A 17,134-nucleotide genomic window follows, 5' to 3' on the forward strand; every position below is an offset into this window, starting at 1 on the left:
TTTGTGGCTTTTAATTCCCCACCCGATATCCCTTTTATATATTTTTAACATGGGTGCCATGACTTTCTACATATTCCCTCCCTTGGTGTATTTGAGAAAGGGGGGGCGGACGGCTACAAGCGCACCATTGAATGCCGCTAATGACCTAGCGATTACACAGTCACAAAGCTAATGTGTCGGTGTCAGGGTACACTAACTGTGCTCTGCTCCTGGTGTTGATCGCGCTTTTTACAGTGTTCCCCCGCTACATCACTGTTTTTTTTATAGAGTACGTCTCAACAATGATAGTAATCCTCCATATATAAGAGAAAATGAAGGCCAAAAGTATGGGAGCGTCCTGTAAACTGTAACTTTAATATTAGAGTGTTGTTTTATTCGACACTATTGGACGAAGTTTGATGGGTCAGCCACATAAGCAGAGATGTGCATTTACGATTTTTACGATAATTATTGTAATGGGACGAGCTAGAGGGTGGACGTCAATTGCTTGTTAGCAGCCAGTGATTGTTGCAGCTAATAGCCCCTCGTGTTAGCGGAGGTTGCTACGGCATTATTTTCAATAAAAGAAGCGAGCAGACTGAACCAACGTCCGAGCATCTTTGTTGACAAAGGAATATTACAAAATGGAGACGTTATGATGTCTCCAGCTGATTCAGTTAAGAGTGCCACCGGTTCGACAACACGAAACGTATTCCATTTGACTCTTAAACTTTTTCATTGCCAAGCATTCTGGGAAAAGAAAACTTTTAGAAGACAATAATATTTAGCATTTTCAGACATCTTTCAAGGCCAAAGGAATATTGTGTGCTATGTCAATTTATTGTGGATGGTATCATACGATTTCCATTCCTCAAAATTTTATAAAGGTCATAGCTTTGTTATATGTGTGGAAACACTGCCATCCATTGGTCACAGTTATCACTACAATACTCAATTGGCTTAATATTAGGTAATATTAATCAAGGTTGTCAGCTACCTTCCACAAAAAAACGTTTTTTGATAAGAATTTTACAGTTTATCATTGTTATTACTATTTTAAAAGACGAGAATTCCCGTCCATGGCACTGAAAGAGTTAATCGTAGGCAAATACAATCGGAAACTCGGAACGTGGACGGTGCGCAACTTTGGTTCTATGAACTGGAGCTGCGTCGAGAGGAAACCCTAAAATTGAGCTTGCGTCCCATAAACATGTGCGTCCTATATCTGGGGAATTACGGTAATTCTGTTTAACTCTGTAATTTTTCGTTACGATACAGGTTAATTTATGCATTTTGCTCGTAAAAGAAATTACACGGAAAGATGTTGAAAAAATAATCACAATAATGACATTTTTCCAAATGTCCTTTCCCACTTTTAAGTCAAGCCGCGACTCATAGCGCGCCTCTTGTATAGCTGCCCCAATAAGAAGCTAATTCAAGGCCATGCTAATCTGATAATGTGCCGTTTGCACTTAACGAACTCTAGCTGACCCCAGCGAGACTCCTCATTAGTAACCGCGATCGCCTCTTCGTGTTTTCGCACCGCCTCGATCAATTTTTTGATTGCTTCTCCGGGACGCTTATCCAAAGATTTGTGAATACACTCAGTCAAACTGAGGAATTTTGTAGTGGAATTCTGCAAAACAATATGTCATAAACGACATTTCATTTAAAAAAAAAAAAAAAAAGATGTTTTAGTTAGGGCTGAAACCGTCGTAATCAAGTCATTTGTCCTCCCCGCAACCGCAAATTTGGGACATGTTGGACTTTAAAGTTAAGCGATTTTATCACAATGTCACTTTCACACATCGGACGCTTTATGGCAACAGTCACAATATGTCTCATCCAGAATTATGCTTACAGAAAACAAATGGCAAAGTCTGGCAAAGAGCAAGCTTGTTTTGTCAATGTATCAGGTTTTTCTTTGAAGCTCGGACGCCGTCTCGCGGAGGACACTTGACTTGAGAGTGACATTTGTGAACGTTTGTCCCACAGTATACTGTAATCATTTGTGATATTTATGTCAAGGCTGTGGTGGAAACAATGCCGAGAGGAAAGAAAATGTCTATACTAATGTGGCACATGGATTCTATATTGATACGTTGAATATCAATAAGGTATAAGAATATACTATAATATACAAATAGCATTAATGTTCTTGTTGACAAAATATTACAACACTCACTCGCATGTATTCTTTATCCTCTAAAAAAAAATATTCACTTTCAGTACTTGTGAAATGTACGTTTTACTGCCCCCTGGTGGCCAAAATCATATTGAAAAACAACAATGAATGATTTTAATATTAGATTTTTTTTTTTTTTTTTTACAATATTTAGCGATGTCCAGATCCTGATTACGTGATATGACAACAGACCCGTGCATGTCATTATCAGATGATCAGGGCCGGTTGGGAAATGTTTATTTCTTCATTTTTTTTATTCATTCATTTGTTTTTATTCTGTGTATTTTTCTTCTTTTTTTTCCCCATTTCTCAGGGCTACAAAAGTACAAAGATATTCTAAAATGTTAAAAAATCACTAAACAAGACTTTTCACTCCGTATATTCATTTTATTCAGTATTTTTTTAATTTATAAAGACTAGAAAAGTGCACAGATATTACTAAAAAAAAATTAAAAATAAATAAACAAGAAGTTTTACTCCCTATATTTATTTATTTTTTTCCACTTCAAAAGGCTAGAAAACTACCCAGATATTGTTAAAATAAAAATATTTTAAAAAATCAGTAAACAAGACATTTCACTCCCTATATTTATTTTATTCAGTATTTTTTTTCGTTTCCAAGGGCAAGAAAAGTACACAGGTATTGCTAAAATAAAAATGAATTAAAAAAAAATCAGTCAACAAGATTTTTCACTCCTTGTATTTATTTTATTCCGTTTTTTTCCGTTTCAAAGGGCTAGAAAAGTACACAGACATTGCTAAAATAAAAATAATATAAAAAAACAGTAAACAAGTCGTTTCACTCCCTATATTTATTATACATCGATGCGGTATGGAATCATGTTTGTCAAAATCAGGTTTGTCAAATCGGAGCTGGCATAAAAGCATTTTTATTTTTTTTTTACGAGTTTGCGACGGAAAATGAAGTCGTCTTCTCCCTCATCATTAGCGGGCGCGAAGTTTGGAGCGGCGCCCGCTCACTGCTATCGCCAGCGCCAACCACCAGCAGACAATTGATATTGTCTGACAGTTGGTCAATACCGCCGCGTTCTTCCATCCAAAAGTTGTGAAAGATAGCCACAAAAATGTCAGAGTAGAAGGCCGCTACTAGAAGAGGAAGAGGAGGAGGAGGAGGAGGACGTTGTCACTTTGATGGATTTGGTAGAAACAGACTCGCTCGGCCGGTCCTTCCACTTCTTTTCTCTTCGATCAGTTTCCGAACAAAGCCTGCGAACGATGATTTATGGCTGCTGATAGCCTGTCAGGTGACTTTCGTGGTTTTTTTATTTTTCCCGATCATCTTTACTGAAAGCGTTTAGTTCAACTTTACTAATAAAATGTCGCTCGTGTTACAATGAACAACAGCAGTTTTTATTTTGTACAATTAATCACTTTTTCGGTCTAACTCCCGTTTAAAATTCTCCTTAATTCCACTTTTGACCACAAGAGGGTAGCCTACTCAATTTGAGACAGTGCTCATTTCACTGAAGAAGAATGAGAGGAAATACTGAGATATTGTTGAAAATGATCAAAGGTTTTTTTCCACTTTCATCTTGTTTTTTAGGGCCATAATAATTCATTTTGTAATTTCGATCTTTGGACATCTTTGGACCCCGAGGTTTCAATCATTCAATCAGTGTTGCTAATGTCCTTGTTTTTGTTTTTTTTGTTTTTTTATATCCTTTTTTTTTTTTCAATTTTTTATTGTAAGATCAAAATCAAATTCAAATGTAACTGGTTGACTTTCTCTTGTTTATATATATATATATATATATATATATATATATATATATATATGAACCAAATCATTAAAATATATATTGCAATTTCTGTACTGTCAATTTTAAAGTTTTATTTTGATAAAAAAAGATGGAAAGTAAAACTTTATTTTGAAGACAAAATTGACAAGATTATTAATGAATTATTATTATTATTCTATTATTTTTGTTTATTTTTATTATAAACAATATTCAGTATTATTGTTTATTTTTTAATATAAATAATAATAAAAAATTATAATAATTAGCCAAATTCATCACCGAATAATCGATTAATCGTTTAAAGATCTGAAACCGTCCAAATGTTTAGAATTTTTTTTTTTTTTTTTTTACAAGAAATACTCCCTAAACTTCTTTAGTTCTCTTTGAACACAGATCAATTACCATTGTGTTAAATCGGAATAAGACATATACAATATTCTATGTTTATTTTGAAGAATGGTAAACATTTTTGCTGCTTTTCTCACATATTGTGAAGCAAATCATGAAAAAAATATATAATGCATTTTCAGCACTGTCGATTTTAACATTTTCTTTTAATAAAAGGATGGAATGTTAAACTAAAAAATGTCAAGTATGTCCTGCGATATTTTCAAGCATCAAAGAAGTGAACTTTTTCGCATCCGTCGCATACAGGAAATAACACGGGAAATTGCAATTTTATCGGATTACCACGGAGAGCCGAGTTGACCTCATGTTAAATTATTTCGCGGGGTATATTTTTAGTTTTTCCTCAAACTCTGTTCGAAACGTAAACAGTGAAACTCACAGGCTTTTAATTAAACTCCGCCAACGGATTTTGTCTCCAACTCACCTCCCCGTTTTCAAATATTCATCAGCTCATTGGCTCAATGAACGCTCCAAACAATGGACACTTTGTTATTATTTGGGCATAGCCAAGATGGGGGCAAAGGGGGTTAGGAAAAGCTTACTGGAGGGTGGACAATCATTCTTCTCTACCCAAAAGACATTTCTTACTTTAGTTACTTTGAGGCGTCGCAAAAAGAAAATGTTGATCTGCTTCTGCATGAATGTTTTTTTTTTGGTCAAACCAAATCATGTTCCAATCTTCGCTACTAAAAAAACAGAAGAAGCAAGGAAGAACAGCGTCTACTCTTTTTATTTTTATCGTCAGTGCGGAACACACTCTTCTTTGGCCATGAAAAAGGACAAAAAAAAATAACCATTAAGTGGTCTTGGGCGTTAGCTACTATCTTAAAGTGTTACGCACAAGTCATTCGAGAAATTTCTATCTGTTGGCCTATCTCAGCCACCGCTGAAGAGCTTGGGTCAAAAATGGCAGGAAATGCAATATAACAAATAGGTTTAACATCCATCGAAAAAACGTGGATAATAATGAGCGTGGATATGCCCAACCCGGTCCCCACGAACATATGCGTGGTAATGATTTAGTCCGCCAAGCTGCAACAGTTCAGAATTTGCAGACTGTATTTTGAACTTGAACACGATTATATTCTTAGCGTGAAATTTCAACTCCCTCGTGTTTGTTTTTCAACGCTTTCTCCTTTGATTTCACAAAGAAATCACCAAAAAGGTCCCGCGTCGGTAGCGCGGAGGCGCAAGGGTTAAAAACAGCTGTCAGTAAAGCACCATGTGAGCATTCTTCGGCCATACAGGAGATTCCCTCTTCTGTGGTTCACAGCATCGCCGCCCAGCGCGCACAGTTGAAAGCTGTAAAAATAACCGGCCTGTTATGTACGGCGGGACGCGCTAATCCGAGCGGGATGGCTGTCGTTAACGTGATCCATAATGGGAGTCTTGTTGTTTGGTTTTTTTCCAGGGAGCGGGGCCACAGCTGTGGTTCAAGCCGCCTACTGCATACCGCGCAAGGAGAAGGTGGCCATCAAACGCATCAACCTAGAAAAGTGCCAAACCAATATGGACGAACTCTTGGTAAGCGCAAATTTGCTAGCTTAAGAGCGTGATAATTGCTTAAGTCATATTATTATTAATGTTGTCAGAGACATTTTTACTGAAATAATCGTTGCCGTATGAGTCACAAAATCCACAAAGGTTGAATTTCCATTTTGTTTTCAAACAACAAACCAAAAAAAAAAAAAAAAACAGGACTCGGAAAATATGCTAGCAGGCTAGTATGCTATTAGGGTAACGTTGTGTACGTTTTAGTCAAGTTTGGAATTTTTACCTTTGGGTTTTAAGCAATTTGCTGTCATGAAAATCAAGAAACAAACCTGCAAAAAGTCACTTTTATTCGGTAGCGCATGTGCAACTTTGCACTCAGTTTCTGGACTTGTGTTAGCTAGCTAAATTAGCATTCACAACACTTCATACTGTCTTCTAGGACTGGGAGATAAATTGGATTGATTTGATCATTTGTCATTTAAAAAAATCAACACTTTGAAAATTAGCTTAAGAGTTTCACAAAAATGACAATATTTTGTCATTTCGTACCAGCCATTTTAGACACTATTATAGACTAACACTTGAAAACATTTTTTTTTTTAAATACCCGGAAGTGCATATAGGGCACTTAAAAACGTAAAATTATGTACCTCATTTATTTTTGCACACAAAAAAAAAGTATAAACCTGAAAATGGAGATTTTGTTCTATGGTTCAAGTCAGTCAAGTCTCCCGAATACTGAGTTGCAAATCTTTCATACATTTGGGCAACGCTAATCCGAAGTCCGATCGGTCCTCCGAGCCGGTTCCAGGCCTTATCGGGCCACCTTGATGCAATCTGGTCTCGCCGCTGAGCTCATCATTTGTCTTATGACTTCTTTTATCAGTGGAGATGGAAAGGATCCCAAAGTGTGACTCAGTGGTCTTTGGCGCGTGAGATCAGCTTCTTAAATGCAAATTTTGTGACCAAGCGAAATAGCTGCTGAGTGAGCTTGCCAACTCCCCTCGGTTTTTAATTTTTTTTTTTCTAGTGTAGGAATTAGACCGATTAGCAGATTTACAGTTGGTTTTTCTCTCTGTGGTCCCCCTGCAATCCGTCAGGCACATAAGTCCAGTTTTGACTCACAGATGTGCATATTTATTCTTATCGGTGAATTACCGTAAGGGGACGGATGTCAGTTGGCTGTTTACAGCCAGTGCCGGTTGCAGCTACCAGCTGCTCCAATAAAAGAAGCGAGCAGAACGAACCATAGCCCGAGTCCATCCTTGTTCACGCACAGGAACTAAGGTGTCAAACTCTAGTCCTGGAGGGCCGGTATCCTGCATGTTTTCTGGTTTTATCTCCTCAATACACCTCATTCACATCATTAGCTTATTAGCAATCTCTGCAGGAGCTTGAAAACGATCCTAATCATTTGAATCAGGTGTGTTCAAGAGAGAGGTTTGGAAAAGATTCAGGATACCGGCCCTCCAGGACTGGAGTTTGACACCTGTGCACAAGAATATTACTAAAACGGAGAGGATTACGTAAAAGTTATGAGGTCTCCGTCTGATTGATTTAAGAGTTAGAGAACACGGAATTCCATTTGAGCCGTTTATCCATTGTGGTCTTCTGGCATGTTGACACGATAATAAACTTGGCGGAACGCGAACGGTGCGCAACTTCGGCAAAAACAATTGGAGCTGTTCGCGAGAAGGAAAAACTACCGCTTTGAACGTATACAATGTTACTGGCGAGGCCTTCGCTGACCGATCACAACGTGGGAAATCTGAAGCACATCTGTTCTTCATCCGGCGCCTTCCCGGTGAAACAATGTTGATGTTTATGACGCCACCTTGTTTCCCCACAGTGGCTTCTCTGTGCCGCCGCCGCACCAGTTTGCGACGCAGCCCCACGCTCGGACCGTCACAATCATTCATTTAGGCGCCGGGCCGCCAGACCCGATAAAAAACAAAAAAAAAACAGCTGTCGCATCCAGAATTTTGTTTCCTGGAGAGAGTTCACTTCATTTTATCGGTAGCGTTTTGATTTTTCCATTTGAAGTCCACTGGCAGATTATGCTCAGCGTCTGGTCGATGGCCGCGGCTTTCCACGTCATAATTTGAAAGCGCTCCATATGCCCGTGAGGTCATGCGAGGTAAACCCTCACAAGCGCCACCTAGTGGGATGCTATTTCTTTGTTGCTAAAGGTCGCTGATGTACATGACTTGCATCTGTGCGAGGTGATTTGGCCTGTATTTCATATCATAGTATGAATTAACGGCACATACATACTCGTGTTTTGGTACATGCAGGTTAGAGTATTGGTCTTTTTTTTTTTAATAATAATTATATATATTTTTTGACAGAACTTATACATTTTTTTCTGGATTTTTTGGGGAAGAAATTTGAATGGGGTTAGCTTGAACCATTAAATCCGAAAAACATATATTTTAATGTTTTTTTTTTTTTTTTAAGAGGCCAGACATTTAATGTGAGGTACCTCAATTTTTTTTATTTATTTATTTATTTTAACAATCAAATATATTTTTTATCACGTGCAGGTTAGAGTATTGGTCTTTTTTTTAACAATTAAATATATTTTTTGACAGCATATATGAATTTTTTATCTGGATTTTTTGGGGAAGAAATTTGAATAGGGTTAGCTTAAACTATTAAATCCCAAAGACGTATTTTAACGTTTCTTTGTTTTTTTTAAGAGGTCAGACATTCAATGTGAGGCACCTCCATTTTTTCATAATTTTTTTTAATAATCAAATATATTTTTTGAAAGCATTCGCCAAATTTTCGTCTGCTTTTTTTGACCAAAATTTGAATGGTAGATTTCCGTGACATGCGAGAAAAGTTGTTTTTGTTGATGCAGCAAAGCGAAAAAAATAGTGCGGACACATTGACCGGCATGTTGGATGGTTCGTAAGACGAAAAGTTTGTGCGTAAGAGGGGGACAAAAAAACGCGCGGTCCACGTCGCAAGATGAAAAATACGTAAGACGGGGGGTTCGTTAACCGGGGGCCCACTGTATTTCTAACCGAGAAGTGAAAGGTCTCGTTTACTGAAGCGGCACCTCTTATTTCGTGGCTGCCTCACCCTCTTAATGATGTGGTTCCATGCCGCCCGTCCACGAAACATCCTCCCATCCAAAACTACAAATTTAGCGCTAGCGTTCCTGCCCCTCGTGGTTTCAAAATCTAGTCGATAGTTCCATTTCAACCTTCTCAATGGCGCCCGAATGTTCTCCATTGTGTCCTAGCCAAAGCGCACACATTTTCTCCACACAGATATGTCAGTGTGAGAGCGTCCAACCATGAGAACATGTCAGGAAGTCTTTCTTTTTTGTTGTTGTTGTCGTTTTCCCTGGCGGCATATGCTCACAGTGACCTAATCCCCGCAACAAAGAGCCTCCCCGGTTCTCTCATTGTCCGCTGGAAAAAGATGGGCAGACCTGCCAACCGGAGTACGATTTCCTCCACGTTAGCCCATTGTTTGTCTTCTGGCCCAACGAGCCGGGCGGTCCCGGGACGGAATGGGGGTGAGGCTGGAGTCAAAGCGCTACCGTTATTGTTCTCTCTGGTGCCCACAGATGGAAAGATGGGCAAGACAACCCGCCGAGATTTTTACCCGGCCCGCCAGACCGGAAGATATTAGAACGAGCCGGCGACGGTTAGCGGAGTGTTGCTTCACCTGTTGTCATAAGAACCTAATTGGTCAGTTGATGGAAAAAAAAAAAAAAGTTGTTTTTGGCGGAAAATCTGTAGCCATTGTAGACATGCACGAAATAGGGGCGGGTAATTGCTCGGAAAATGAATAAATCACTTGCGATAAAGTGTTTAGCAGTTTTTATTACAACACAAAGGAAGACCTCATTAAAGCTTTCTGCTTTGTTTATCATAAATACGCCACCATTTATTGTCAGGAGTTTCTAGTTTATAAAAGTGGGCTTGTTTACAATATTATGGTGTTAGTTACTGCAAAGAAATTAAATAATAGAGTAACTACTAAATATCAACATAGTAAAATGACTTCTCTCTACCTTAGTTATGAGAATTATAATTTTTTATTGTTTTTTGTGCAAGAATGGATTTTTTTTTCTTAGAAAAAGCACATTTTTAACAGTCATGTTTTAAAAATAAGACATGGGCATTCATCCTATGATTAAAAAAAAAGTTGTAAAATGGCTTTTATCCTTTCATTTTAATATTGCAACTTAGCTTGGAAAAGCACGACTGAAGTCTACAGATGATCTTTTGGAAAAAAAAAAAAAAAGTTATCGTCACAGCGTTCCAACTTTTTTTTCTGAGTTTATCATCACATTTTTTAAAAATAGATAAACATGGAAAATTGCTCATTTGTCCCCGTTCAAAGTGCTCCCTCAACCTAAAAAAGTATTACAAGCCCTGTTCTGCAAAATGTTGGCAACCACCAACCGAATTTGAAATGGCTCATCGCAAATATCTTGAAGTAACGGGTGATTCATTTGGATTCCGCTTCCAGCATGACCTCACTCTCGCTGCTTTCCAAGGACACACATACACACTTTTTTTTTAATAGCCACATAAAAGCTTTTTTCTTTCACCGCGGCACATATTAAGCGTCGTCGTGACCGTTGCGGGCCTCTGACGTCATGTCCGTGCCAAGTATGGCACTTCATTTCCTTAATTGCCTCGTCGTGAAATATGTCAGCATTACTGGACTGTTACTGTTTCGAGGAGGCTCGAGCACCAGGCGGTAAGAATAAATCACCTCAACATCCCTGGAAATTCATACAATTTTGTGAGTTCTTTTATCCTGGTGAAAATGTCCGGGATATAATCCTAAAAAATCGACAATATTATTGATATTTTTGGAAACCCATTTTGTTATGTTGTGGGTCAAATTGACCCATTTGAAAGTTGTATTCAATGTTGAATGTAGTTTTTCAGGACAAAACCTCTGCTTGGATTATATATGATCAACATGTCCATTAAAATATTTCTATGAAGTATTTTTATATTTTTTCACATTTTTGCAACTATTTTATAAATGAGCCAGGGTCATAATGACCCAAGAATATTATTGCTCTTTCTGTGGCGGAAAATGGAGGGAATCACATGGTTAGTTAGCAGAGTTAATCACAAATAAGTTTTTTAAACTTTTGGACAATTACGCTTGACACCGGGTCAAATCGACCCAGGGAGTTATTACTACTCCAGAGTAACAAACGCAATAAAAACGAGTATAAATTGAATATTGCCTAATCATAGACCAGTCTTTTTCTTGAGGAATGAACATAAATCATTCGTTAAAACAAAATATTGGATTCGGATTCTACCTTTCATACACATTTGGATCACTAAATACGTCCCGGGTCAAATTGACCCAAGATGATGATATTATATCTGAGGAAGAAATGCAACAAAACTGGTATAAATTGAGTATTTACTACTGAGAGAAGTCTCTTGTTAAAACAAAAGTTTGGATTTGGATTGTACACCTTTCAGACACATTTGGGTGACGTAATACATCCCGGGTCAAACTGACCCAGAGCCATCATTGCTGTTCTTGAGAAATGAACATAAATCTCTTGTTGAAACAAAATATAGAATTCGGTTTTTACATGTTTCGGACACGTTTGGGTGACTAAATACGTCCCGGGTCAAAGTGACCCAGTGACATTATTGCAAACACATACGAGAAGGCTTAAGAAAACAGAAGCAAAGTTATGAGTTTGCTCAAAATACCCAAGGCATATTTGCCTTTTTCTTTGATCGTAATTTGGCGCTGCCATTTTTAATGATTTAATTATGAGCATCCATCCGTTCCTTGTGTTTCAGAAAGAGATCCAAGCCATGAGCCAGTGCCATCACCCCAACATCGTGTCTTACTACACCTCATTCGTGGTGAAGGATGAGCTGTGGCTGGTCATGAAGCTGCTAAGCGGCGGTAAGTGGAAGTCACCCATAAAGCGCTTCCATAATGCCTAGATAGCGTTCGCGGCCACCCCGTTTCAAATCTACGACGTCTTTAGTCGTCAATGGCAGTGAGTGAGTTAAGAGTGATTATACTACTATGAAAAATGACATGTTTTGCGGCGAAAGCTTTGTCGTTCCCTCGCTTGGAGGAACGGCGGTTGTTCTCGCCGATGTCGGCCATGATTGCGGGGAATGTCACAGCGCCGATCCTCATTGTGTACCCGCGCGAGGTGCTTTCGCTTCCGCGCGGCGCCAAAAGCTAATGACAGAGTCGGGGTAATAACGGCCTGGCGTCGAGGCGTCCGCGTGGCAGAGGGGCAATTAAGCGGCGAGGGGAGCCGCTCGGAGGAGGCCGCCGCCGAGGAAGGAGTGCAGCTGTATCTGATTACATTGTTCCTTAGCCCCAGGAATGTATCGAGTCATTTGACGAGCAGGAAATATGTGGCCGCTTCCTAATCACTACGGGGGGCAGACGTGATGAAAGCGGTGGTCATGGCTTTGTGGATCCGTCTCCATGTCGGCGTAACGGCCAATGTTTAACATCTGGTAGCCTATGAAATGCAGAGAACTATTTTTAAGACCGAGTGTCATCATACATCTATCTATCTATCTATCTATCTATCTATCTATCTATCTATCTATCTATCTATCTATCTATCTATCTATCTATCTATCTATCTATCTATCTATCTATCTATCTATCTATCTATCTATCTATCTATCTATCTATCTATCTATCTATCTATCTATCTATCTATCTATCTATCTATCTATCTATCTATCTATCTATCTATCTATCTATCTATCTATCTATCTATCTATCTATCTATCTATCTATCTATCTATCTATCTATCTATCTATCTATCTATCTATCTATCTATCTATCTATCTATCTATCTATCTATCTATCTATCTATCTATCTATCTATCTATCTATCTATCTATCTATCTATCTATCTATCTATCTATCTATCTATCTATCTATCTATCTATCTATCTATCTATGTATCAAGATCGAGCATTAACAGGCTGTTGGATCTATCTATCTGTCTATCTGTCTGTCTGTCTTATCAAGATCGAGAATTAACAGGCTGTTAGATTTATCCACCTATCAGTCTATCCATCCATCCATCCAGTGTGTGTGTGTGTGTGTGTGTGTGTGTGTGTGTATATATATATATATATATATATATATATATGTATATATATGTATATATATATATATATATATATATATATATATATATATATATATATATATACGTATATAAATTGCTATCAATTAAATATAAAATATTTATTTTTTATTTGTTTTTATTCATTTAAATATTTATTTTTAATTATTTTAAAATAATAAATTAAAAAAAAAACTATTCAAAATTATTTGAACAAGTTTATCACAACATTTTTCCATAATCACAATTAGCTAGCGATTCTTTTTCTTCTATCTTTTTGAATATCAGGTGTCACGGACTCATCAGATGTGCGTTAAATTGTGAATGAAATGAATCGACTCTAGTTGCGCTCCGTGTAACCGATAGCATCCAGATGACTTGTCTGGCGCGCTAGGATGGATTTGAGCACACGAGCAAAGCAGCCGGCGGGCCTCTCGGCGGGTTTCGCTCTCTGGTTTCACTCGGCCCACACAATGTTGACTTTTATTGCGTGTGGCAATTAAAAGATGGCCGGATAGGAAGGCGGGTTTATAGACTTCCTCTGCGCTACTGTATGGATACAGCATGGGGAAAAAAAAAAAAAAAAAGCCTCCACATGACGATTGGTAGCGGCATGTGTCACCAGCTTCTGGCATTTCTTCTTACTGTGTCATATGTTGGACGTGAACCTTGATTTGTCTTTTCACCGCTCGGCTGCCATGCGAGGCCGCTCTCGTTTCTGGCCCGATTGCGTAAGCGATTCTCATTGACGATACCCGCAAGAAATTTCACGGACGTTTCCTTGCGCTTTCTTTTCATGTTAGAAAACTGCGTCTTTGAGCACTGCCTTCGGATGAACACGCCCATAGCCGTCATTCAGACTTGGCCGGCAGTTGTTACGCTCTAGGGCGGGGGTGTCAATCTCATTTTAGCTCAGGGGCCACATGGAGGAAAATCCATTTTCAACCGGTAAAATCATGGTAAATGTCTTCAAAACATCTCGTGTTTTTAAGGAGTATAGTGAAGTGCAAAGGAATTTAACCCCAGTGCACACACTCTACACAGTGCATTTTTCGACATAATTTTGTAAATGCTTTCAAAGGCATAATAATTAAAGTTATGTATGTTTTATCCATCCATATGTAGGTTAAATTTACACCAACATTGTACGATCTGGCTTTGTAGTCTGTGACGCGACGAGGACATTTAAAGACATAGCCATTAACTGGTCTCTACCGCCACCTACTGTCTTGAGGTGAAACACAAGTCAACAAAGAATTTTCTGTTTGCTGACATAGTTTGACCGCCGCTGTCGCAAAAATCGCAGGAAAATCAATGTCATAAGGCCTATTAAAATGCATCTCAGAAATTGTAATTATCATGGTTTTATATGGTCCAATATTTGGACAATTATTATTTCCGTACACAAAATCTCACACGTCCAGCTGCAATCACATAGAAATGGCCGGATTATTTATCCTCGTGGACCGGATCCAGCCCGCGGGCCGTATGTTTGGAACCGTACGTTTGGCTCTTGGGCTTTTCCGGAAATTCCTGTCGGGAAAGTGACGTACGACCGCAACGCCGGCCACTGATTGAATTCCCATCAGAGAAACATCCAGCTACAAAAGCCGGCGGGACGGAACATGAGTCACGCCGCAGCAAGCGGAGGAATGTCTTCCTAGAAAATAAAGAAGCCGCGGCTCGCACCGGACGCCCGATCCAGATCGACTTTGTGAATTTTCGCGCCAGTCAGTGGATTTGCTGCATCAATTATCCCCCTAACTGCTGACCGGCGGACTTTGATGATGACTCCTCGCTTATTCCGTCCCATAAACGGAGTAATCTATAACCTTTCTTTCTTCGGTCTGAGCCAGCGACTTGCCCACGCCGCAGCGTCCGGCTCCACCTCCCGCGTGACAACTCGCCATTCGTCGTTGCTTTTGCGCTCCATGCCTCCCGCCGCCTTGCTTTCCACTTTTCCACTTGCGCTCTTAACTCATTCCATGCCAAAGACGTCTTTTTACGTTTTAAAAGGGTCAAGACAATCAATCCCAGGGATCCGGCTCAAAGTGTTTGGCTAAAAAGCCTGCTAATAAAGTAAATACTTACTTTAATATCTAATATAAATTATCATATTAAATTAATTAAATTACATTAATCACGTCAAGTGGTAGTACTTTCATAACAGCTATTATTAGAACTTCCTTTTGCCAAAATTTCAAAAATTTAAGTGTTTTAAAAAAATAAAAAAAAGTTCATTAAAAAAACGTCTTTTGAAGTTCATTTAGAAAACGTAAAAATATGTCCTTGGGATTGAATGAGTTAAATATGTTCACGTGTAGTTTTAAGAAAGACATCTAAAAAGTTTGAAGAAATTCTCAACACATTTGTCAAAGTGACAAGACAAAGTACCGAGGGAAAAAAATTTTGCGGGATCGAAGTTCTGAAGTGTTTTGAGGATTTAAAGGATGATTCATTTTTGGTGTGTGTGTGTTTGTGTGTGGGGGGGGGGGGGGTCGCTTAAGGGCAACCTTGTCAGCTGCTTTCATATTCAACCGACCGAACACGTCAAGTCTCATTAGCATGTTTTCAAGGCGCCGACGCTACCTGGCATTTTAGCAAACCAAACTTTTTTGCGCAGAGAGAAATAAGAGCTTAATAAATAATGCAACATGGACTTGTCCTATTACTTTATTCTTCTAAAAGTGTTTATTCGAGCAAAATTCAAGTTTTATCTTTTATCAACTTTTTTTTCGTGTGTGCTCTTAAAACCGAATCAAACAAAATCTAAAGCAATATTTCCCATAGAAAATGGTGTAAATCTAATCATCTGTTCCGACACAATAAATCACAGTGTACGATTTATGATAGCAAAAAAGTGTTTTATTTTTTTAATTGTTTAATTGTTTTTAATTTAAAAAATATATATTTTTTGTGTGTTCTTTATGCATGCTCTTTTTTTTTATTGTGCGCTTCTATTTTCTTGCCTACTCTTTTTTGTGTGCTTCTCTCTTGTAAGGTGTTTTATTTTATTTTTTGCAATGACCTTTTTTTGCTTTCTTAGTTTTTTTTGTTTGTTTGTATTAATTGCACTGCAGGGCTAGGAATTCTGTAATAATAATAATAATAATAATATATATATATATATATATATATATATATATATATATATATATATATATATATATATATATATATAATAATGTTAAATTGCAAATTAAATAGTTAAGTTTGAACTTAAACTTTGAATTATTATTTGTTGTTAAATTCTAGGCTTTCTTGCCTGACTTTATTTGTATTTTTTCAATCAAAGCGCTGTCACTCGGAATCTTTCGATCATTTTGTGCCAAAATAATTCTTACAAACAGCAAGTTGTCGTCAACAATATGAGTTTTATGAACAATTCCAGCTAATAACAATAGCAACAGCAATAAATAAAAAGCATTAGAATTTGACCACACGTTGATGGCATATTTCGCAGCCACACTAAACTGTGGTGTGGGCTTTTATTTTGAAAGTCTCACTTTTGACAGGATGTGTTTTGGCTGAGTGTGGGATGACGAAATGTTCCCTTGCAAATTCTGGGAAAAGACTGTCAGTCTTGAATTGTGAGCACAAGATGCTCCTGATAGGGGGATTTCCTTTTTGACAAGCTAATGAATCTTGGATTGTCTTTTCACCACATTTCAATTTCAAAGTTTATCGGCGCCCATCCAATTGTGTCTGGCGTGCGAGATAATAAACATAAACAGTTTTTCTTTTCTTTTTTTTTTGTATTTTTACAATGCAGAATATCGGTTTGAAAAAAAAACGTCTTTTTGAAGGTCTTTCTTTTCTTCATCAGGCTCAGTATTGGATGTGATCAAACACATCATCTCACGCGGCGAGCACAAAACGGGCGTCCTGGACCAGGCCAGTATAGCCACCGTCCTCAAAGATGTTCTTGAGGGCCTCGAGTACCTACACAAGAACGGACAGATACACAGGTAAATACTTGGCAATAAGGAAAGCAGAGAAAAATGCGAAAAAAAAATGTGTTTATTTATATATATATATATATATATATATATATATATATTTTTTTTTTTTTTTAAATATATATATTTTATATATTTATATATATATATATATATATATATATATATATATATATATATATATATATATATATATGTATATATATATTTTATTATGGAAAAAAA

The 17,134-nt window shown here is 37.8% G+C and overlaps 1 protein-coding gene across 2 annotated transcripts in view; it reads left to right on the forward strand.

Annotated features, from left to right (window-relative positions):
• oxsr1b (oxidative stress responsive kinase 1b) overlaps positions 1-17,134 on the forward strand; it is a 32,864-nt gene that overhangs the window by 2,201 nt on the left and 13,529 nt on the right. For both annotated transcript variants that reach the window (XM_088401514.1, XM_088401515.1), the window contains exons 2-4: positions 5,744-5,856; positions 11,637-11,745; positions 16,777-16,918. In XM_088401514.1, the coding sequence (XP_088257640.1) occupies positions 5,744-5,856; positions 11,637-11,745; positions 16,777-16,918 (364 nt within the window). The remainder of the gene's footprint in view (positions 1-5,743; positions 5,857-11,636; positions 11,746-16,776; positions 16,919-17,134) is intronic.

The sequence above is a fragment of the Hippichthys cyanospilos genome, chromosome 19, assembly GCF_059441005.1.
Source record: "Hippichthys cyanospilos isolate Australia breed blue-spotted pipefish chromosome 19, RoL_Hcya_1.0, whole genome shotgun sequence".
Taxonomy (NCBI): Eukaryota; Metazoa; Chordata; class Actinopteri; order Syngnathiformes; family Syngnathidae; genus Hippichthys; species Hippichthys cyanospilos.